Source organism: Delphinus delphis, chromosome 19 (assembly GCF_949987515.2).
Source record: "Delphinus delphis chromosome 19, mDelDel1.2, whole genome shotgun sequence".
Lineage (NCBI taxonomy): Eukaryota > Metazoa > Chordata > Mammalia > Artiodactyla > Delphinidae > Delphinus > Delphinus delphis.
In genome coordinates this window covers 47439774-47462750 of record NC_082701.1, presented here as the reverse complement: position 1 = coordinate 47462750, position 22977 = coordinate 47439774, and the positions used below count along the sequence as shown (strand labels likewise).

The window sequence follows — 22977 nt, the reverse complement described above, 5'->3', positions numbered from 1 at the left end:
TGGCAGAGGGGAGCCCGTTGTGGCTCAGGACAAAGTTTGGTGGGCTCATCTCTGGTACTTCATCCCTATTAGCCACCCGCCACCCCTGCCTCTTGTGACCATGCCCTAGGCTACCCTCCACCCCCTCCTCAAGAAGCCAGACGCACACCCGCTCCACCCCTTCGGGGACGGCAAGCTCGGTGAGCACGGCGCTGAGTGAGGGTCATATTAACACCTCAGATTAGACACCGCGTGGTCATTTGGCAGATCTGCAATAGGAAGCCATTGGGGGAGGGGACTGTAAGCAATAGTAGTCCAGACGAGTCTCCCCGCAAGGTCAAGGTGCCCGCCCGACGGGCAACGAACCGCAAGGACTCCTCTCCGTAGCCCCGCCCCTCGAGGGGGCCCGAAACCTTTCTCTAGCCAGAGCCAGGGTACGTTCCCTTTAAGGCGTTCAAAAAAGTCACCACGTTGGTACACAGCGAACGAGGCGTGGCGTATTTTGTCCCTCGCCGGCCTTCGTGGGCCGGGCCGGGCGCGAGGGCGGGGCAAGGGAGCGGCGGTGGGGTCAAAGGCCATAGCGCGCACCACGTGGGCCGGTGACTCCGTCCTTCCCGCAGCTGCAGCGGCGCGCAGGGCACTTGGGTTAGTGGCGCGGCGGGCGGCGCGGACAGCCGAGGCGGACGCCCGCTCCCGCCGCCATGGTCATCAAAACAGACGAGTTGCCGGCGGCCGCCCCGGCGGACAGCGCCCGGGAGCCCAGCTCGCAGGCCGGTGGCAAGGGGCGGCCGGGCGCGACGGGTGAGCGGGGCCGGGGTCGGGGGGCAGCAGGGCGGGAGGCTGAATCGGGCCGAGTGGGCGGGGGGGGTTCGGGGTTGCGCGGGGACCGCCGCCTTCCCTCCGCGCCTGGCTGGGTTGCATCTCGCCGAGCCCTCCACCGGGCGCCCCCGCCCTGAAGGTCACCTTCACTGTCGCCCCCGCCTGCGGCCCGGGCTTCACACGTGGGGTCCCGGGGCGGGCAGCGGCGGCTAACACACGCGTGCCAGATCGCGGAGAGACGTGCACGCGCATGCAGTTTCGGGGTGTGCCGGCTCCGCAGACGGACGGACGCGGCGGCCCCACCCCCTACGCCCCCGGGCATGGGGAACTCTCCGGACTGGGGTCACTTGACACTTGCTCCGTCAAGCACCCCCTTCGCGTCAGGATCCCAAGCATTCCCTGTGCACAGGGCTGCAGGCTTGCGAGTTAGACTCAGCTTGGGACTTCTCAGGCTTGGTCTGTGGGAAGAGTGCAAGTTGGGGTGTGTGTTTCGTGAGGGGGTTTCTGTGGTTCGTTCCCGGAGGCAAGGCTTTAACCCCAGGTCTGCAGGGTCTGATCTCCGTCCTGTAAGATGTCGGCCTGGAGGGCAGACCTGGGGGTCTGCCTGTGTATGGGGGCAAAGCCAAACTCCTTGGCAGGAGGTGGTGTTTGTGCCAGAACTTGATCATTAACCCGCCTTATTGCGAAAAGTGGGTCAGCCCAGAGTTGCTGTTTTTAAGGCAAAGGTCATCAGCATGGAGTCAAGCTCCCAGCTCTCCCCCGTGGGGCTGTGTGGCATTGGCTTTGGGAGTGGCTGCAGTTTTTCTCAGGTGGGGCCTGCCTCTCTCCTGGGCCTCCTCTGTTTCCTCTGTTTCTTCCATCACATCTTTGACTACAACCCTGAGGTTGGAAGCCCCTTCCCAGCCCTTGGGTTGTCATCTCCAAACCTTCCTCAGAGTCCCAGGGCTGGGCTGTGTCCCTCTGTGCCCTGGGTGACAGTGGGAGTGCAGAACTCCCCGTGCCTCCCACTCCCCATAACGCTCCTCAAAAGGAACTTGTCATCTTCATCTCCCTTCCCAGCTTGGGTGAGTCAGGACGGGAACAGTGTTAGGTGGGTTCTCTGACCCTGTAACTGATCACAGCCAGGTTAGCTGATGGTGGGGGATAGGTACTGTGGCAGCTTTGCTGATTGCCTAGAGAAGGCCAAGGTTTGGGCAGAATGACAAATGCTGATGACTCCAGCCTGCCAGGCTTCACCCTGATGAGGTTCTGAATCAGTGGAGCAGGCTAGATAGGAGGAGGTCGATTTCCCCTCCAGCAAAGAGACCTGAAGAGATGAAGCGACTTGGCCAAGGTCACACAGCAATTCAGCATTTGGATTTCCAGCTCACAGCCAGATTGCCAAGGCTGCCCTGGCCTGTCCCAGAGGAAGCTGGGAGAGGCATGTTGGCTGGGATCATATGCTGAGAACATAGGGACTGAGGAGAGGGCAGAGTGTTGGAGAATTTCTTTGAGGGGGTCTGTCTGGGGCAACCTGGGTCAGGGGAGGGTACAGCTGTTCATTTTGGGGAAACTGGAAGCATACTAGCAGGTGGAACATTGGCTCCCTAAGCCTCTGGGAGGCTTGTATAGAGCTAGGACTTGAATTATAGCCAGTCTGAATCTATTCAAAGGAGGAGGAGGCGGCCTTAATGGAGACCCCCAACAGGCCCTCACCCAGGCTTCTGACCTCAGAACCCAGCTCTGGAAGTCCCCTTGAGGGGGACTAGTCCCCTTGAGGAGGTGATCAAGGCCTTTTATGGGGGGACCAAGGATCAGTTGCCTTGTTGGGAAAAAAGCTAGTTTTAGGGGTTAAGAGAATAGCAGGTTTTTCAAGTTTATGGTGGTGTGTCGAGTTCCTTCTGCCTAGGCGAGGGCTCCTTGGAGCTGAGGCCCAAAGCGGAGGGGAAGGGGGCTGGCAGACAGGAGAGGAACTTGGGGGCTTAGGGGAGCTCCTGGACAGGACCCCAGAGCTCTTCTTTTGGGTAGGTCTGAGCAGAGCAGCTCAGGGAACACTGGACTCTCCCCAGACCCTGCAGACCGCTTCTGGCCTGGGTGGAGATGGGAAGGAGGCAAACAGATGCCTACCTCCTTGGGATCTTCCTTAGGCTACCTGCCCCCACCCCTTTCCCTTGAAGCCCCAGATTCCTGGGATGGGGTGATATGCCTTCTGAGGCCTAACTTCCTGCAGGAGCCTCACCCTGTGAGGTTTTGGCTAGGGCGGGGCCTGGCCCTGGCACAGTCTACTGAGTGAGGCCATGCCAGGCTGGGAAACGCACACAGGGGCCACCTGGGATGGCTTACGTTTCTTTTCTAACTCCCTTCAGCTGCCCATTGGGTCCACGTTCTCCCGGGCCAGGCCGGGGCTGTGCTTTGTCTCTCATTCTGGGGGGCGGGAGGTGTGTGCCATGCAGTTTGGGCAGCCCCTTCCCATTCTGCAGAGGATCGCCTTTCTCCTTCCCTAAAGCCCAGATGCTCAGGGGTACCCCCTGGGGTAAGGAAGCAGGGGTGTAGAGGAAGGGGGTACTGTTTACCTGGTGGGCGCTGCAGCCTGGGGGCTGGCGCTCAGGCCTGGGCTTGGGCGTCTGACAGACCTGGTTGTTTTCTTGACCTGGCTTGGCTGCCTGTTGCCTCTGCGACCTTGGGCAGCTTGGTTACTAAGCTTCTGGAGCCGCAGTTTCCTCAAGTGAGATGGGCTGGTCGAGCTGCTGGAGGGACCTGCCACGGGCTGGGCCTAGAGTGAGCGTTGGCTCTGTGGTAACCAGGGTGGGAGTGGTTGCAGCAGTTACGCAGGGGTCACTGCCAGGCTGCTCTGCCCCCCCTTCTCCACAGGGCTGGGGTGTGTCCGGGGAGGGCGGCGGAAGAAGAGGGGCTCTGCCGGGGCCTGGCCCTCCGCGGAGTGTGCGCGAGCCAGAACCCTCGGCGGGGGGTGCGGGAAGCCGTGGGCCTGCTGGGTGCCGGCCCTTCAGGGCTGCCTGGAGGGGGCCTGAGGGAGCCTGGCTGCCGCCCCCACCCTGGTTAGTACGGCTGCCGGAGCAGGCCCGCCTGGGCCCTGGCAACAAGTCAGAGGCCCTGGGAAGGCGCCCTGGCAAGGCTGGGCATGTTCCTTCTCCACAGCCGCGCGGCCTTTGGTCTCTCGCTGCCAGCTCTGTTTTCCCCAGGGGAGAGACTTGGTTTTCTCCTGGCAGCGCAGGGGCTGCTGGGGAGGGAAGTCGGAGCCTGCCAGCTTCTTGGTGGAGCTGGAGGCCTGGGGCACGGGTGCAGTTGTCCTCTGGGCGCCTGGGGTTAGGGTTCCCACCAGAGCTAGTGACTCTCAGGAAGGGGAGAGCTGTCAGGTCACCTGCAGGGGGCAGCACGAGCCAGAGGCCCCAGCCAGCCTCTTGACCCAGGAGGTGGGCAGGGTGCTCAGTGCAGCCGGTGGACAGGGGGGCAGCCACCTCGTGGCCTGGGCCCGAGTCTGTGCCAGCTGTTGCCGGCAGCCAGCTGAAGCGGTCCTGCCCACCCCCACTGGGGTTGGGGCCGAGGAGAGGACTCCCTTGCTGGGCTCTACCCCTGCCCGCCAGTCCCCAGGGCCCTCGATCCTGAGGGGCCCAGGTACCCCAGACGCTGGGTTCTCCTGCCCCGCTGCTTCACCAGCAGGGACCCTCTTTTTGGGGGTACAGGGAGATGGGCCTGAGCACTGGTGGCAGCTCCACCTGGGGTCCTGGAGCCACCAGGGCCTCCAGGCCCACGGCCGTCCTTCTGGCCGACCTTGAGCAGGATGCGAGGCCGGGGGACTGTGCCCTTCCCAGGGCCGCCCAGCAGGCCTGGCCCTGCTGAAACCCGAAGCCAGCCGGCGGCCAGCTGCATGGCGGCAAGGGTAGAGGCAGAGGCCGGGACGAGGCACCCAGGCAGTGCCGGGCCTGAGCTGGAGAGCTGGCTGACTCGCGGCCATGGAGGTCCTGTGACTCCAGAACGCGGGCTGGGGCAGCCGCCCACCACACCAGGGGGGCTGTGGGGACAGGGAGCCAAGTGGCTGGCCTCTGGTGGGGAGGCCACTGGGCCTTGATCCGCTGTAGGGAGACCTTGAGGGTGCTTTGCAGGAGGGAGGAGGGGCAGGGCGGGCTGGCCTTAGGGGAGTGGAGGCCCCTGGGAACCAGCCACATTCCTTTGAAATCTGATAGGAGATTGGGTGCCCCCTGGGGCGGGAGCCTGCAACAGAGGTGCCTTCTGGGCAGGCTCCCTGAGCCAGGGGGGGAGTGGGAGCTGTGGCTACCCTTGCCCTCCTCTCTGTCCTCCTGGCCCAGACTCAGGGAGCACAGGCCACCTGTCTGGGTCCAGGCCTCTGGTTTCCCACTTTTGGGGTCTCAGAGACCTCAAAGCTGCTGTTCTGTATTGGGCAGGGGCCCCCTCATCCTGAGGGCTGGTCAGCCAGCAAAGCCTTTCTCAAGGCCTCAGCTGGGGGAAGGCCGCCTCATAGCTGTCACCCCTCTTGCTGCATTTTGAAAACTGACCAACCACCACCCTTCTCCCACCCTCCTGTCCCTGTCTGCCGTGTCACAGAGTCAGCCAGGTTCTCCCTTTGGGGCCGGCTGCTCAGTGTCCAGGGGCTTGGGGTTGCCCCGCCTAGGACTGTGGGCTCACTTGAAGGAGCGGTCCTTGTGCGTCCTTGTAGTTGTTGGGAGTTTACCTTCAGGTTAGGAGCGGTGTGCTGGGGACGGAGGTGGCGACAGCTACTGAAGGCCCGCCGTGGGCCAGGACTGAGGGCAGGGCAGCCATGTGGTAGAGGGGCTCTCCAGGGGGGAATCTAGGGTCCACTCTTGACCCTGGGCAAGGCACTGAACTTCTGGGCCTCAGACATCCTTATTTGGGGGAAGGAGGAGGAGACCGTATCTGAGCTCCTGGCCGTTCTGTTTATCACTCAGTTGAGGGGACGCGGGAAGAGGGAGTGGCTTCTCTCCACGTCCCGTTCCCGGTCCCCCCGTGTGCCCTTGTGTGTCAGGCTTATCTGGACTTTTATACATTTCCAGAGGCCCCTGCTCCATGTTTCTGGTAGGTCTGGGTAGAGCCCACACAGCTCTGGGGAGGTGCACCCCGTCCCCACTCCTCACAGCTGGGTAGGGAAGAGGAGGTGGAGTCTGGATGGGTTGGGGTCCAGAGCAGAGCTGGCTGAGCTGACCTGTCTGGAGCTCCCAGATAAGCAAGGGGCCAGTCTGGCTGCCAGGAAGGCCCTGGGCCGGAAAGCCCCTTGGGCCAGTGGGGCTCCAGGCAGGCCTGTGTTTCGCTGGAGGGTTTCTGCGAGGACATCCTCCTCTCCCCCAGCGGGGCAGGGCGGGAAGGGCTCTCCGCTGTTCCCCTTAGTGCCTGCGGAGAAATGGGAGCTTTTGTCACCTGCTCCTTCTCCCCACGACATGTGTGTCGGTTGCTGGTCACAAGTGCGGGACTTTTACAGTAATTAATTCATTAATTCAGTGCCTTTCTGTTGAGCGCGGGCAAGACCGGAGGAGGAAGATAGAGCTGCTGGTGTGAACAGCCCCCCAAGTGCAGCACGACACTGCTGCCAGGGGTCATTGGTCAGGCTTCAGAGAAGAGAGTTTATTTCACCTAGGCCTTGACGGATGAGTAGGAGTCTGCCTGATGGAATGGTATATGGGGGGCAGCATAAACAAAAGCGCAGGTAGGAGGGAAAATGTGTGGCTTGTTCTTAGGCTTCCGGGTAGTTTGGTGTAGCTGCACCTTGATGGGGAGAACTGGCAGGGGCTGAGGTGGACTTCAGGCCTAAGATGTTCGGTTCCCGTGAGCGGTAGAGCAGTGGAGAGTATTAGAAGGTTCTGAGTGGTACCTTTTTTTTTTTTTTGGAAGAGGAAAAAGCTATATTTATTTGATTCTATGGATTTTCACTTATTCCTATTAACCATTAATTATGCTGATTTACCATTAATTGAAATATTTTATCTTTTTTACTATGGTCACCTTTAATAACAACTTAAAAAGCACTTTATTTAAAAAAGGAGTTATCTGTATTTACCAGAATTCGTTTGTAGAAGCACAAGTGTTGACTTTGGATCACCCTTAGCTACTCATCTGAGGATATGGTCACACCATGGAAATGAAGATCACTTGTAGACTTTGGATATAAAACATGAACAGTTCACAAAAGTTGGTATAAGAATTTGCTCGCTACAGTTTCAATGCCCTCGTTTTCTCAAAAAGCTCCTGATACGTTTTTTTCTAAATCGTACCCTGAAATAAACACTGGTTTAACAGTTGTGTCATACAATAATACAAGCTTCTTGTAAACACCTGGAAAGTACAGACTTTATAAGGAAAGGATTATATGACTGTTAATCTTGTTATTTAAGGAAAGCCACTGAATTCTGAGTCTTTCAGTCTTTCTACTGGAATAGATATAAATGTACATAGACACACATAATTAGGACTAGTGCATGTTCTAATTTTTTTTAATTGCAGTACAGTTGATTTACAACGTTATGTTAATTTCAGGTGTACAGCAAGTGGAATTCTTGAAATAGGGGAAATGGCCTGCAGCAGTCCTGTGACCAGTTTGGAGATTAGGTTGGGTGACTAGATAGGGATGAGGGGGGCGAGCATTCGCAGAGCAGGGGCTGGTTTGTGGAGGAAGATAAATTCCGTGCTGACAAGATGAGTCTGGTGAGGCCTAAGGGATGGCCACATGTTGAAAAACTGGAGCGAGGCCTGGATTGGTCACGTGAGCTGGGAGACGGGAGGGCATTTGCAGTCACGGGCAAGGGTGAGGTGGGAATGAGGAGAGGCTGGGGCCCAGGACACCCACAGCTGGACTGCCAGGAGGAGGGCAAGCTGGAGAGAGAAGAAAAAGAGCAGCAGAGTCCATCAGGGAAGAGGAGGAAGTGAGCGGTGGGGGAGGGGAGCCAAGCAGCTAGTTGCCTAAGGCCAGAGCAGACCCTCAGGTTTGGCCCTTAGGGTGGCATTGGTGGCTCTGGGGAGAGTGGTCTGGGTGGCCTATTCACACGGCTGCCAGACTGGGGGCCCGAGGAGCAGATAGGAAGCGAGGGCCCAGGGTGTGGAGGCGAGCGAGCGGGCAGTAGCCTGCAGGCGTGCCCTGGGGTGCGGTGGGACCGGAGTCTGGCGCAGGGCCGAGTCTTGGGAGGACAGGCAGACGCCATTCTGTAGGGCTGTGTCCACCCTGGTAGGTGAGGCAGACCTCGCCAGCGAGGCCCGTCTGACTCAGCTCCTTTCTTTTCCCCCGCAGAGCTGCCATCAGTCATGCTGTTGAATGGGGACTGCCCGGAGAGCCTGAAAAAGGAAGAGGGGGCTGCCGAACCGCCCCGGGAAAATGGGCTGGATGAGGCTGAGCCGGGAGAGGAGACCACTGGACAGGAAGTCATTGTCATTCAGGACACGGGCTTTTCTGTGAAGATCCTGGCTCCTGGGATCGAGCCCTTCTCCCTCCAGGTGAAATGATAGAGGGGTACTGGGGGCCAGGGCCTGTGCCTGTTGGGGAGCATGAGGGTGCGAAGCCAAGCTTTGCCCTTGCCCGGTCTGGCCCCGTGTTGAGGCAGGAAACCGAGGGTCCTGTGCCTTCCAAGGTCACTCAGCTAACGTGGTGGACGTGGGAGTCCAGGTTCAGGCCGTTGCCTCAGTGCAAGGGGACAGATCCCAGCTGGGACTGCCAGCCCTGTTTGGGGATCGGTATGGTAGTGGCTGGGTAGTGTTGGGGTCCCAGGGCTCCCCACCCTCAGGTAGGTCAATTCTCTGGCTGGAGTTTTACCATCTGTCTGAGAGGAGAGTGGTAGTGGGTGGTCTTCAAGAGCCGAGCCGACCCAGAGGTCTTGTAAACTGTTACTCTTTGGGGAACCAGGTGAGGGCCTCTTGTGTCTTCTGGGGCCACAGGCTTCAGCCCCAGAGCACACCTTCCTGAAGGGGGAAGCCATTTGCCCTGGGGACCTTGGCACTGGGCAAAGGAGGAGGCAAGATGACTCTTTTCTTTTCCTTGTTTTTACACCTCCTGCTGCTCTACTCAGGGCCTGCTCTTGGTCTGCAGGAATAGTTTAAGCTTGCGGGTAACAGGGCAAGGCTCTGTCCTGCATGTGTGTATATGTACCCTGCACACACACATACACACACACAGGTGCAAGTGGGCATGGTATGTATGGGCAGGGCCTGGAATTTAAAATAAAAGCCAAAAAGGGGGAAACAGTATTTGGAGCATTGACTTTAGGCATCCAGGTGCTTTGGGCTGGGGAAGCGGTATGTTTTCACCAGGTTGGTCAGGGCCTTCTCCCTGGCAGGTGTCCCCCCAGGAGATGGTACAGGAGATCCACCAGGTGCTCATGGACCGTGAAGACACATGTCACCGCACCTGCTTCTCACTGCACCTGGACGGCAACATGCTGGACCACTTCTCAGAGCTGCGCAGTGTGGAGGGGCTGCAGGAGGGCTCGGTGCTACGCGTGGTGGAAGGTTTGTCCGGAAGTTGTGCGGCCCGCCAAGGGGGGGCATGAGGAGGCGGGGCCAGGCGGCGCTCACCCCCACCCCACCCCTCCCGCTGGTACCTTGGTGTCACTGTGTCACAGATGAGCACGTGGAGGCTCAGGGCAGCCTTGAACTTGTGGAGGCAGGAGAAGACAGGACAGGAGCACAGGTCTGCTTCGCAGGCCGTCACAAGCACACCCTCCAACTTCATGGCTGAATATCAGAGTCGTGATTTTAAACAAAACAAACAGTGCCAGGCAGGTGCTTGAAATCAGCCCGTTCAAATTTTATAGATAAAAGTTCAGTCTCTTAAGGAAACTAAGGTTTCACGGCTCTTGAGCAGGGAAGTCAGGCCCAGTGTGGGACGGTCAGCTGGCACAGTGAGTCTGGTTTGTTTGTTTAAAAAAAAAAAAAAATCACGTGAACTTAGGTTACCTGGGGAAAGGTGGCACTGCTGTTCTAGGCATGTCAGCCAAGGAGCAAATGTGGGAGAAACGTAACCCAGCCGTGCCCAGACTTACCTAATGACGAAACCTCTGTCCTTCCCCAAAAGAGCCCTCATTGAAATTTCATGAAACATGAGTTGGAGAGCAGTGTTGCAGTTTGAGGTCCTGTAAGTCCTCAGGCCACCCCCGGCCAGGGCTGCCCTGGGAGAACTGGACTGAGCCCATGGGGACCTAGCAGCTGTGCTGGGCTGCCCACCCGAGACACTCGTGGGCAGAGAGCAGGGGCCTTCTGTGTGCACTTCCAGAGGCATTTCTTGTGTCCTTTGGCATAAGGTTCTTTGCAAACAAGGATCCCTGCCCAGCAGCAGGCAGGTGTATGTGTTGAAAGCAGAATTCCAGCTTATGTGTTCATAAGGGAATTTGTAAGTGAAAGCCTAAAACTAAAATCAAGACCACCCCTGGTAGTGCCATGGCCGACTTCTCTCTGCTGGGTGGGTTTTTGCCCTGGTGACGCCCTGCCCATCCCCCTCCCGACAGAGCCATACACGGTGCGAGAGGCCCGCATCCACGTGCGCCACGTTCGAGACCTGCTCAAGAGCCTGGACCCATCCGATGCCTTCAACGGGGTTGACTGCAATTCCTTGTCCTTCCTGAGTGTCTTTACTGACGGCGACCTGGGAGGTGCGCGAGGCATTGGGGCTGGCGGTTGGGCAGACGGGCCGGGAGCAAGTTGGCCAGGGGCTGGTGAAGGGGCCAGGGGCTCGGCCTTCCCACCTGGAGGGACACAGACCGGGGCCACCTGAGCTGGGGAGGGAGTTGGCCCCTGGGTGGTCCTGGGCTGACCACCAGCCTCGGGTCCCTCAGACAGCGGGAAGCGGAAGAAGGGCTTGGAGATGGACCCCATCGACTGTACCCCGCCTGAGTACATCCTTCCAGGGAGCCGGGAGCGGCCGCTGTGTCCTCTGCAGCCCCAGAACCGTGATTGGAAGGTGGGAGCAGGTCTCTTTTGGGGTGGGGGATCGCCACACCAGGAAGCCTGGCCCACTCGTGCTTGGCCGTTCCTGCAGCCCCTGCAGTGCCTGAAAGTGCTCACCATGAGCGGCTGGAACCCACCCCCTGGGAATCGCAAGATGCACGGGGACCTCATGTACCTGTTCGTGATCACAGCCGAGGACCGACAAGTCAGCATCACGGCGTCCACTCGGGGGTTCTACCTGAACCAGTAAGTCCTCGTGCGAGCCCGTTCCGAGTCCGTGGGCAGCTGCTTGGGGTGCCCTGCACAGTGGCCACCGTCTCCCTGCAGGTCCACAGCGTACCACTTCAACCCCAAGCCTGCCAGCCCCCGCTTCCTCAGCCATTCCCTGGTGGAGCTGCTCAACCAGATCAGCCCAACCTTCAAAAAAAACTTTGCCGCCCTGCAGAAGAAAAGGTAGCACCTTGGCCCACCTGTCCCTCATCCCACGTCCCATGGGGTGGGTGAACCATACAGCCTGAACTCTAGCCCTCCTGCCCTAAGCTGTGCCCCCAGCACCCCAGAGCTCCCTTCTAGGCAGCAGTCAGCCTAGCAGCCCTACGACAGGCGGCCGTGTGCTTCCGTCGGACTCTCCAGGGACAGGGCAGAGCCAGTGGGACCTTGGAGAAGGGGCCCAGGGCAGGGCTCTGGGCTCAGTGGGCTGCCCCATCTCCCCTCTGCCCACCACAGGGTCCAGCGCCACCCGTTCGAGAGGATCGCCACCCCATTCCAGGTATACAGCTGGACAGCGCCCCAGGCGGAGCACGCCATGGACTGTGTGCGCGCAGAGGATGCCTACACCTCCCGGCTGGGCTACGAGGAGCATATTCCAGGACAGGTGCCTGCAGCCTGGCGGCCCACCCTTAGCTCTTCCCTCCCTTCCCCTGGTGGGCGCCAGGCAGGGTTCTGGGTGCTTGGGGGGCTGTCTGTGGGGAGGCGGGGGACGGGACTGCCCCGAGCAGGTGCTGGGGGCTCAGGTTGAGCCGGTGTCTCCCTCCCTGCCCTGCTGTAGACCCGGGACTGGAATGAAGAGCTGCAGACAACGCGGGAGCTGCCTCGGAAGAACCTGCCTGAGCGGCTGCTGCGAGAAAGAGCCATATTCAAGGTGCCCGTGGCCCCTCAGGCCTGACCGGTGGCCGCAGGCCCTCCTGCCACCTACCTGCTCGTTTTCTGTGAACAAGACGGAAGCTGGGGTGGGCTGTCAGGGATCTTCCAGGGCGTTCTGCCAGCCTTCCGCCTCCTGGTAGATGACCCCAACTCCTTCTTCTGGCCTGAGATTTAGTGTCTGTGGGCTGGAACCGGTGGGGACACGCCTCCAGGATGGGCTGAGTGGCAAGGTCCATGACAGCCTCCCTCCCAGCACACCCACGTGGAACCCTCAGCTGGACACACGTGCCCTACTGAGATATCCTTAGTGTTTTTCCTGAGACAGATGAGGAAAAAGCAGTGCTTTTGAAAAAAGTTTCTTTGAAATCTCCCATAATCTTACTAGAGATGATAATGGTGACGATAAGATCTAAAGCCCGGGGTGCTCACTTTGCCAGGGGCTGTGCCAGGTGCTGTGTAGGCATTGCCTCCTGTAATCTTCCAGACACCTTGTAAAGGCTGATACTTTTATGTCACAGTTTTATAGATGAGAAAACAGGTCTGAGAGATGATCCAGCCAAGATCACCTGGCACGTATTTGGTGATTCCCAGACCCACCCCAGTCCTCACTCTCCCTTTTAATCACTAAGCTCTGCTCTCCCTCGCAGTATAAGTGTTACATTTTTTCAAAACTGGGGTTTCTTTTTTTTTTAATAAATTTATTTATTTTATTTTATTTTATTTGTGGCTGCGTTGGGTCTTCGTTGCTGCGCACGGGCTTTTCTCTGGTTGTGGTGAGCGGGGGCTACTCTTCGTCGCGGTGCACAGGCTTCTCATTGCGGTGGCTTCTCTTGTTGCGGAGCATGGGCTCTAGACACGTGGGCTTCGGTAGTTGTGGCGCACGGGCTCTAGAGTGCAGGCTCAGTAGTTGTGGCTCGCGGGCTTAGTTGCTCCCCGGCATGTGGGATCTTCCCAGACCAGGGCTCGAACCCGTGTCCCCTGCATTGGCAGGCGGATTCTTAACCACTGCGCCACCAGGGAAGTCCAAAACTGGGGTTTCTTGCCCTTTTCCAAATGTGAGGAAACTTTGTCCTGCTTACCTCCACCAGCCCTGGGCGAGCTTGGCCAGGCGGGATGAACCCCGCGGCTCTCTCACCCTCCAACCTCGGGCCCCCAGGTACACAGCGACTTCACAGCGGCAGCCACGCGGGGCGCCATGGCAGTCATCGATGGCAACGTGATGGCCATCAACCCCAGCGAGGAGACCAAGATGCAGATGTTCATCTGGAACAACATCTTCTTCAGCTTGGGCTTTGACGTCCGCGACCACTACAAGGACTTCGGGGGGGACGTGGCGGCCTATGTGGCGCCCACCAATGACCTGAATGGCGTGCGCACATACAATGCCGTGGATGTGGAGGGGCTGTACACGCTGGGCACGGTGGTAGTGGATTACCGCGGCTACCGTGTCACGGCCCAGTCCATCATCCCCGGCATCCTGGAGCGGGACCAGGAGCAGAGCGTCATCTACGGCTCCATTGACTTTGGCAAGACGGTGGTGTCGCACCCACGTTACCTGGAGCTGCTGGAACGCACGAGCCGGCCCCTCAAGATCCTGAGGCACCGGGTGCTCAACGACCGGGATGAAGAGGTGGAGCTCTGCTCCTCCGTGGAGTGCAAGGGCATCATCGGCAACGACGGTCGCCACTACATCCTTGACCTGCTGCGCACCTTCCCCCCCGACCTCAACTTCCTGCCCGTGCCCGGCGAGGTGCTGCCCGAGGAGTGCACCCGCGCCGGTTTCCCCCGCGCCCACCGCCACAAGCTCTGCTGCCTGCGCCAGGAGCTGGTGGACGCCTTCGTGGAGCACAGGTGGGAAGCCAGGGCAAGCGGCTGCATCCTCTGGTGGGTGGTCCTGGGGCCTGATCCTTGATGGGGGGCGGCTTTGGAAAGTGAAGAGGAGCTAGCTCTGGCCCTGGCCATCCCAGCCCCAGCGCCACCCACCGCGGCATCAGGCTCCCCAGCATGGACATCCAAGAGCCTTATGTGGGTCAGAAACTAGCAAGTGGCTAGACCAGCGGCTTTCAGCTGCCGGAAGCGGGTCTGTTCCCTCAGGGAGCACATGGAAACCTGCTTAGGTGTCTTTGAACCTCCCAGTGCCAGGGCCCTGGAGGAGGGGTGGGGGCGGGGTCCCTGCTGCTGCCGTTTCGTGCTTAGGGGTCAGCCCGTCAAATGCCCCAGAATAATCTCCCTGTCAGAATGCCAGGGGGGTTCCTGGCGCTCTCAAGAGCCCTGGGCTGCGTGTGAGCCCCCCACGCACCAGCTGTCCTCTTCCTGTCTGGGAAGATACCCATTATTGCTGTGACCTGCTGCCGCCACCTGGTAGTAGTGCTGGACTGGCACACGCACACGTGTGTGGACGCTTGCACACTGGAAGGGATGTGTCCCCCAGGCCGGCAGGGTGTCCAGCCCCAACATCCCTCAGCCCCAGCGGGGCAGGAGCCAGGGCCTGGCTCAGGTCCCCCGAAGCCAGCAGGAAGCTGCCAGAGCAGTTACGCTTCTACATACCCCTCCTCCATTCCCTGCTCTGCCCCATCCACTGTGCTCTAGGTACCTCCTCTTCATGAAGCTGGCAGCCCTACAGCTGATGCAGCAGAAGGCCAGCAAGATGGAGACCGCCCCGTCACTGGAAAACGGCGACCCCCCATCCTCGGAGTCCAAGCCTGAAGACCCTCCAGCACCCGAGGTGGGAAGCGAGGAGGAGGGCAGCAGTGCTAGTGGCCTGGCCAAGGTGAAGGAGCTGGCAGAGACCATCGCCTCGGATGACGGGACAGGTGGGGCTGCCGTGGCTGCCGGGGGAGCCCAGGACAAGGGAGGCTCGGCTGCTGCCCCACCGGAGCGGGAGTGGGGCTACCTCCTAATGGGCAGTGTCTCTACAGCAGATCCTCGCAGTCGGGAGGTGATCCGCAACGCATGCAAGGCTGTGGGCTCCATCAGCAGCACGGCCTTTGACGTCCGCTTCAACCCCGACATCTTCTCGCCAGGTGAATGGTCCTCTAGGGCCCCAGCGCTGGTGGGCCTGTTCACCCACCTGAGGGCTGCCGTCTATCTGGCCACCTGCCTCTCTTCTGCCTGGCTCATGCCTCTCCCTCCCTCCCCCAGGGGTTCGCTTCCCGGAGTCTTGCCAGGAGGAAGTTCGGGACCAGAAGCAGCTGCTAAAAGATGCTGCTGCCTTCCTGCTCTCCTGCCAGATCCCCGGCTTGGTGAGGGCACGGGTGGGACGAGGGACTGCCCAGAGGGTGCTGTTACAGGCCCCAGGGCCTCATCCATCTCTGACTCTGGAAGCTTGTGGAACCTTTGCGGGAGTGACTTAGGCCTGCTGACCTGCAAGGCAGGCAGGGTGGAGTTCTCCCCAGAATGGGGCTGCTGACACACAGGGGTCAAGGGAGGCATCAGGTTCTGCTCTGCGTGCCCTCCCTTGTAGGCTGGCAGCTGGGGTCTGGCCCTCTGAGCCCCTGTGTGATGGGATGGCTGATAGAGGGGCTGGGGGCATCTTCACCCCCACAAGCTTTGTACATAGGCCCTGTGTATGTACACGGTGCTTGCTCCCCCCAAGGCAGCCCTGAGCTTAGGTGCCATGCTGTCCCCCGATCTTTTTTTTTTTAACATCTTTATTGGAGTATAATTGCTTTACAATGGTGTGTTAGTTTTTGCTTTATAACAAAGTGAATCAGCTATATGTATACATATATCCCCATATCTCCTCCCTCCCACCCTCCCTATCCCACCCCTCTAGGTGGTCACAAAGCACCGAGCTGATCTCCCTGTGCTATGCGGCTGCTTCCCACTAGCTATCTGTTTTACATTTGGTAGTATATATATGTCCATGCCACTCTCTCACTTTGTCCCAGCTTACCCTTCCCCCTCCCCGTGTCCTCAAGCCCATTCTCTACATCTGCGTCTTTATTCCTGTCCTGCCCCTGGGTTCTTCAGAACCATTTTTTTTTCAATTCCATATATATGTGTTAGCATACAGTATTTGTTTTTCTCTTTCTGACTTACTTCACTCTGTATGACAGACTCTAGGTCCATCCACCTCACTACAAATAACTCAATTTTGTTTCTTTTTATGGCTGAGTAATGTTCCATTGTATATATGTGCCACATCTTCTTTATTCATTCATCGGTTGATGGACACTTAGGTTGCTTCCATGTCCTGGCGATTGTAAATTGAGCTGCAGTGAACATTGTGGTACATGACTTTTTTTGAATTACGGTTTTCTCATGGTATATGCCCAGTGGTGGGATTGCTGTGTCCCCCGATCTTTGAGCTGAGCCTGCCGTGCTGGCTGCCCCAGGCCCCTGCGAGGCGCAGCACAACCGCGGGATGAAGCTGTGGCCCTGCTTCTTCCTGTGCAATCACAGGAGAGCCTGTGCGGCTCCCTCATCCCTGATTCCCCGCCGTGTGGGCCCAGCAGTCGCAGGGGTGATGGTGGCCTGTGCAGAAGGCTGGGGACAAGATCTCACATCCTTGCTGCCGCTTTGTCTCCTTCCCTCTTCCCGATTGGGAGCTGGGGTCTCAGTCCCCTCCTTCCCTCAGGGCCTCAGGATAGCGTGAGCTCCCTTGGGAAGACCCAGGGCGGGAGGAAGCGGAGGCCCTGGGCTGGGGGGGCCTGACGTGCTGCAGCCCGCAGGTGAAGGACTTCGCAGACCACGCGGTGCTGCCCATGGACGGAGCCACGCTGGCCGAGGTGATGCGTCAGCGCGGCATCAACATGCGCTACCTGGGCAAGGTGCTGGACCTGGTAGTCCGGAGCCCGGCCCGGGACCAGCTGGACCACATCTACGTGAGTGGTGCCCAGGGCGGCTGTGGGATGGCGGGGCTGGGATGGAGGCCGGGGCCTGACCAAGACTCCCCTCTCTGCACCCTTGCAGAAGATCGGCATCGGAGAGCTCATCACCCGCTCTGCCAAGCACATCTTCAAGACGTACTTACAGGTACTGCGCTCCCTCCCCGTCCTGGGCCATGGGGATGTCGGGGGGAGCCCGGGTGGTGACACTGCTCCAACCTCCCTTGCAGGGGGTCGAGCTCTCGGGGCTCTCGGCTGCCATCAGCCACTTCCTGAACTGCTTCCTGAGCTCCTACCCCAACCCTGTGGCCCACCTGCCCGCCGACGAGCTCGTCTCCAAGAAGAGGAACAGGAGGAGGAGAAACCGGCCGCCAGGGGCAGCAGACAACACAGCCTGGGCTGTCATGACCCCCCAGGAGCTTTGGAAGAACATCTGCCAGGAGGCCAAGAACTACTTTGACTTCAGCCTCGAGTGGTACGTGATGGGTGCAGGGGCGCTGGGCTCCCGGGCAGCGTCCCGGTCCTCCTTGGTCGTTGGCAGTGGAACGGGGAGGAGAAAGCAGGGAGCTGTGGAGGGCTGCTTGCTTGGGGAAGTGGGGAGGGGAGCTGGGAGGGGGCTCGGGTGGAGGGGCAGCTGTGGAGAACGGGGCAGAGGGGTGCTGGGTTGCCTGGGCCCACCCGCCGCTCCTCCCCAGTGAGACCGTGGACCAGGCCGTGGAGACCTACGGGCTGCAGAAGATCACGCTGCTGCGGGAGATCTCCCTGAAAACCGGAATCCAGGTGGGCTGGCTCAGAGCGTCCTGCAGGGCTCCCGGGGCCACGGGGGGAACTGGGCGGGGCGGTGCCGGCCGTTTGAGCCCGGGCTGAGGCTGCCTGCGGGTGCCGGGCTGGGTCCCCAGATCCTGCTGAAGGAGTACAGCTTCGACAGCCGCCACAAGCCCGCGTTCACGGAGGAGGACGTGCTCAACATCTTCCCTGTGGTCAAACACGTCAACCCGAAGGCTTCAGACGCCTTTCACTTCTTCCAGAGCGGGCAGGCCAAAGTACAGCAGGGTGCGTGCCAGGTGCAGCCGCGGGGCAGGGTTGCGGGGGGGGCACCCACTTCCCTCCGGCCGGCCCTGACCTTCCGCCCCCCGGGGTGCCCTGCAGGCTTCCTGAAGGAGGGCTGCGAGCTCATCAACGAGGCCCTGAACCTGTTCAACAACGTGTACGGAGCCATGCACGTGGAGATATGTGCCTGCCTGCGCCTCCTCGCCCGCCTCCACTACATCATGGGCGACTACGCTGAGGTGGGCCATGTGTACCCTCTGGGCCTTCAGCAGGGGCCCAGGCCTGGTCTGGCACCAGCGGGGCGGAGGGGGGCATGGGGGAGCTGGGGCTGTGTTCTCACCCCCCGCGGCAGCAGGAAGCAGGAGTCCCGGCAGGTGGGACTGGAGCCCCTGTCACCCCAGGGGCCCGGGATGCTGCTGACCTCTGGGCCCCCCCAGGAGGAGCAGGTGGAGACCCGGGGAGGTGCTTGTTCTGCCTGTACGGCGGCCTGCCTCCCCTGTCCCCCCCAGCTCCCTCCACTTAAGAGCTGTATCCTGGGGAGAGCTGCCGTGCCCGTGGACAAAGTGGGTGTGATGGCAGGGCCTCCCTTCACAGGGCTGAGGGAAGGGTAAATTCTGACTCAGTACCTAGAGCCCTGTAAGCGCCAGGGAAGCTGCTTGGGGTCTGTGCTGTTGCCTGTACCATCCTGGGGCCTGTGGCGTTCACCTGCCTTGCTGGCCCCGGGGCTCGAGAGGCCGTTTCCTAAGCTAGGTGCACTGTAGGTGCCCTGCTCCCGCCTCCAGCCATAGGACTCCTGTTTTCTTTCGCCCGTTTGCCTTTTCTCATTACGAATACTTTATTTTTAGCACAATTTTAGATTTGTATGCATGTGTTGGCATAGATTAAGACAAGTGTTTTAAAATGTGAAGCGGCCTCAGAGCGGGCTGTCGACTTCCATGGTCACGGCAGCTGGATTTTGACCACTCTTCTGCTGCCTTTGTGCAAAGTAAAAATAGAAATTGCAGCCGAAGGTGAAGAGGCCGAGCTGCTGTGGAGGCTCGTGGGCCAGGCAGACTGGGTGTGGGGCGGTACCACCCGGGAGTGACAGCCCCCCACCTCCCCAGGCCCTCAGCAACCAACAGAAGGCTGTGCTGATGAGCGAGCGAGTGATGGGCATCGAGCACCCCAACACCATCCAGGAATATGTGAGTAGCCGCCGGCGGCACGGCCTGCAGGGTGGGTGGGACCCGTGGCTGCCCCGGCCTGACGCTGCTGCCCCCGCAGATGCACCTGGCCCTGTACTGCTTCGCCAGCAGCCAGCTGTCCACGGCCCTGAGCCTGCTGTACCGCGCCCGCTACCTCACACTGCTCGTGTTCGGGGAGGACCACCCTGAGATGGCCCTGCTGGACGTGAGTACCGGGGAGGGGCAGCGGGACTAGCCTCGAGCCCGGGGAGTGGGAGCTGACCGGGGCCCTCCCGACTGCCCCCAGAACAACATCGGGCTGGTGCTGCACGGAGTGATGGAGTGTGACCTATCGCTGCGCTTCCTGGAGAATGCGCTGGCCGTCAGCACCAAGTACCATGGGCCCAAGTCCCTCAAGGTGGCCCTCAGGTGAGGCTGTGCTGGGTTAGGGGACAGGAAGGCCCCAGGCCACAGGGTGCCCGGGAGGCGCTTGCATTGAGGGCGGGCACGGGATCCAGCACTCTGTCCTCCATCTGACTCCTGAGGAAATCTCTCTCAACTTGCATCTCTTCTCTGAGTTCTGGACTTGCCTTCCCCCTTGGAAAGTTCCCAGAATGGGTTCTGGGGTAGCCTGCACACCACCCATCCGTCCCCACCGGCCCATTCACGTCCCTCCCTCGCCTCCCCCTGCGCCGTGCCTGCCTGCAGCCACCACCTGGTCGCCCGGGTCTATGAGAGCAAAGCCGAGTTCCGGTCAGCCCTGCAGCATGAGAAGGAAGGCTACACCATCTACAAGACGCAGGTGGGCCACAGCGGGGCGGGGAGGGGCAGGGAGGGGCGGGGCTGCGGGCAGCACTGATATTTCCTGCCCCCTGCAGCTGGGCGAGGACCACGAGAAGACCAAGGAGAGCTCCGAGTACCTCAAGTGCCTGACCCAGCAGGCCGTGGCCCTGCAGCGCACCATGAACGAGATCTACCGCAACGGCTCCAGCGCCAACATCCCGCCCCTCAAGGTGGGTCCCCGAGCGGGGCTGGGTGGGCCGCACCCCGGCCTCCCGGCACTCAGGCAGTGGCTCATCCTCCCTGCCCCTCAGTTCACAGCCCCCAGCATGGCCAGCGTCTTGGAACAGCTGAACGTCATCAACGGCATCCTCTTCATTCCTCTCAGGTGAGGCGCCCCACCCCCGCTTAGAAGTTGGCCTTTATTTTTTTTCTTGGTTTTTTAAATAAATGATACATTGACATGGCTCAAAATTGAAAAGTATAGCCAGTGGCAAGGAGTTCCTTGTGAATCCTTCCAGAAATACTCTGCATAATTGAGCAGACACAGATTTGTAACCGTTTTTCCCCTTTTTTTCCCCAAGGTGCTAAATTGTAGTGAGCCATGCACATAGGTATTTTTCTCCTGCACTTAATCTATCTTGGCGATCGTTCCGTGTCAGTGTGTAAAGAGCAGTGTCATTCCTTCTCTGGACTCCTGCTCTGTCAGTGTAGTGATGTGCCTTAGAGCCAGGCCCTGAGGGTCCCTGTGTGGCTCTTACAGACAGTGCCGTCTTCGAAAGCCCCTCGCGCCGTCTCCCTCCCACCTGTGTGCGGCATGGGTTTGGTCAGCTCAGTGTTACGGCGTTTACAGCGTATCTGCTCTGTGTTGCACTCTACACCTGTTTTTTTGGGTGTAATGGGCTATAGGAGCGGCCGGGGTGCAGTGGGTTTGAACTGGGCGTGAAGGCTGGGTAGGAGCCAGGCCTTAACTGGAGGCTGTCAAGTGTGTGCAGTTCGTACTTTTTCAGCACTCGGGGGCCTTTCTGTTTGCGGGAGGGAAGCACTTGTTCCACACGTGTGTCTCGCTGCAGAGACCACAGAGCCTGATCTTGTTCTAAGTTTAAGCAGAGCCAGTAAGGGGACGGAGGGCCCAGGCCCACTCTGATCAACCCACCCTTCGCCCCGTCCTTCTACTCAGCCAAAAAGACTTGGAGAATCTGAAAGCCGAGGTGGCGCGGCGGCACCAGCTCCAGGAGGCCAGCGGGAACAGGGATAAGGCTGAGGAGCCCATGGCTACTGAGCCAGAGCCAGCAGGGGCCTCAGAGGATGCGGCCTCCCAGCCCCCAGCTGCCAAGGACCCTCCTTCCCTGAGCTTGCAGGGGTAGGAAGGGAGACACAGACAGACAGTCGGCCAGCTGCCCCGTTACCCAGCGATCCAGACTCCAGGAGAAGGGGGCGTGCCCTGCACATCAGGAGAGGCAGCAAGTCCTCCTCCTCCACGCTTCCAATCCCACCCTGCCCCCAGCATCCTCCTGGGACCCTGGCCTGGCCTGCCTGACCCTCTGAAAGATGTTCTTGCACTGGTTCGAAGAGTATACGACGCAGAGGCCTAATCGGAGACACGTGAATGGAGCGCGTGGGCATCAGTTCCCAGCTGGCGGACAGGTGCCCCCTCGGGCCCCCCCTCCTCAAGCAGGTGTGCGCGAGTGTGTCTGTGCCCGTGAGTGTCCTGCTGCGCCCTTCCTGACTTGCGCATAGCCCCGGGCCGGCTCCGAGTGGGTGGGTGACGTCGGGGGAGATTTCTCAGGTCATTCGTATGTTTGACATGGCTGCTGCTTTTGCTGCCACTACCCCCGGTCCCGACCTGGCTGAAAGTCCAGGTTTGAAGCCGAAAAGAGGGGAGCTTTCCTGTGTCCTGGGTTGGGGAGCCAGAGCTCTGTGGCAGGGCTGGACGGCTGGGGAGCACTTTATGGCGGGGTGAGGGCCGCAGCAGCTTTACTAACCACCGGTGGGCCGGGAAAGGGTTGGGCATCGGTGGTTCCCCAGACACCCCTGTGCCCAGCCCCGGCTTGTCGGCCCTTGGGCCCCAGCAGGAGGTGCTGCCTTCCCACTCCCCGCACCCCAGCTGGGGCTAACCTTGGGGTATAGTCTGAATGTATCCTTCTCCCTGTTGAACAACCTCAGCTGCCTAACGCACAGGGGGGTGGGGGGGGACCCGGACTGAATCATGGATCCCGGGGGAGACGTCACAGATACAGGAGTGACTGTCCCTTGTTTGTGGAGCTTAGCTCCCTACCTGGTCCTAGGACACACAGGCACCTCCTACAGAGAGGAGCTCTGGGAGTGGAAGGGAGGGGGCTGCCCGTGCCGCTTCTCTGGGCCTGCTGTCAGAGCCCTAGCAGGTGGGCGGAGACGGCCACCCTTGGGAGCTGGAGGGCGCGGTCCTGCGGCTGGGGCCTCCGCCTGGTGGCTCTGCACGGAGCCGCAGCCGGGTATGGCCTGTCCCAACGCCTGGTTTCAAAGGGAGTGGGTGCGAGCTAGCAAGCGAGGCATCCCCACAGCTGATCAAGAACTTTTTCTTGTTTTTAAACCATCAGTCTTCATTTCACATTGGAATAAAGTGAGTTTTTGAAACCTGCTGTCCCGGCCTCTCCTGTGTGTTCTGTACCAGTCTTGTTTGGTTGTGAGAGCTGTTTCCAGAAGTGGTACTAGTAAAAGAGTTTAAGGCACATGAATGTGTAAAATTAGGTCACACTCAAAGCTATCCTTAGAATGTCATTTAAGTGGGAGGAAAGCGGGTAGAGCCGCAGGCACCCACCTAGGGCTTACCAGTCTGCCCATCAGGAGACCCATGGGAGTGGCACACAGATGAACATCACCTGTTGTTGGCCACAGAAGAAAAGGCTGAGAATCGCTCCTATACAGGGCCCTGTGGTTCCGGCTGGGGTGAAGGGTGCTGCAAGGTGAGGGCCCAGGCCTGGGCGTGCTGGCCCTGGTAGGCCGTTGAGGACCTAACTGGGCATCCGCCCTTGTCCCTTTGCTTGTCAGGAGGACTGGGCGGCGCCCCTCAGAAAACTAGGAGTGCTAGAATGGGGGGTGTCTAAAGTTTGCCATCCTAGGTGGGCCCTCGTGGAGATCTAATGAACGGGGGGAAGTGGAGCCCACCTAGGTGGGCTTGAGAGGCCGGGCCTGTGAGATGGGAGGGTTGTGGGCAGGAGGCCTGTCTCAAGAGGAGAAGTGTCTACAGCAGGCGGGCCCTCAGCCTCATGCGTAGTTAAATGCCTTTTTGAATACTTGGAGAGTCCTTTGTGTCTGACGTTGTGGGAAAAAAAAATTCC

General features: G+C 59.8%; 1 protein-coding gene across 2 annotated transcripts; it reads left to right on the top strand.

Moving 5' to 3' along the window:
* The first annotated feature begins 581 nt into the window (after window positions 1-581).
* Window positions 582-22376, top strand: CLUH (clustered mitochondria homolog). 2 transcript variants are annotated; one of them, XM_059997263.1, is made up of 26 exons: window positions 582-780; window positions 8048-8250; window positions 9087-9258; window positions 10254-10397; window positions 10581-10705; window positions 10784-10938; window positions 11020-11145; window positions 11419-11566; window positions 11741-11833; window positions 12992-13686; window positions 14425-14648; window positions 14757-14858; window positions 14977-15077; window positions 16509-16661; window positions 16750-16812; window positions 16895-17139; window positions 17360-17444; window positions 17564-17717; window positions 17814-17953; window positions 18818-18898; window positions 18978-19103; window positions 19185-19306; window positions 19586-19679; window positions 19756-19890; window positions 19972-20045; window positions 20838-22376. In XM_059997263.1, the coding sequence occupies exons 1-26, from the start codon at window positions 681-683 to the stop codon at window positions 21022-21024; spliced, it is 4047 nt and encodes a 1348-aa protein (XP_059853246.1). In that variant the 5' UTR covers window positions 582-680; the 3' UTR covers window positions 21025-22376. The 2 variants fall into 2 exon arrangements, with proteins under 2 accessions (XP_059853246.1, XP_059853245.1); XM_059997262.1 differs by having other exon boundaries at window positions 14754-14858; window positions 20838-22375.
* Window positions 22377-22977: the final 601 nt, after the last annotated feature.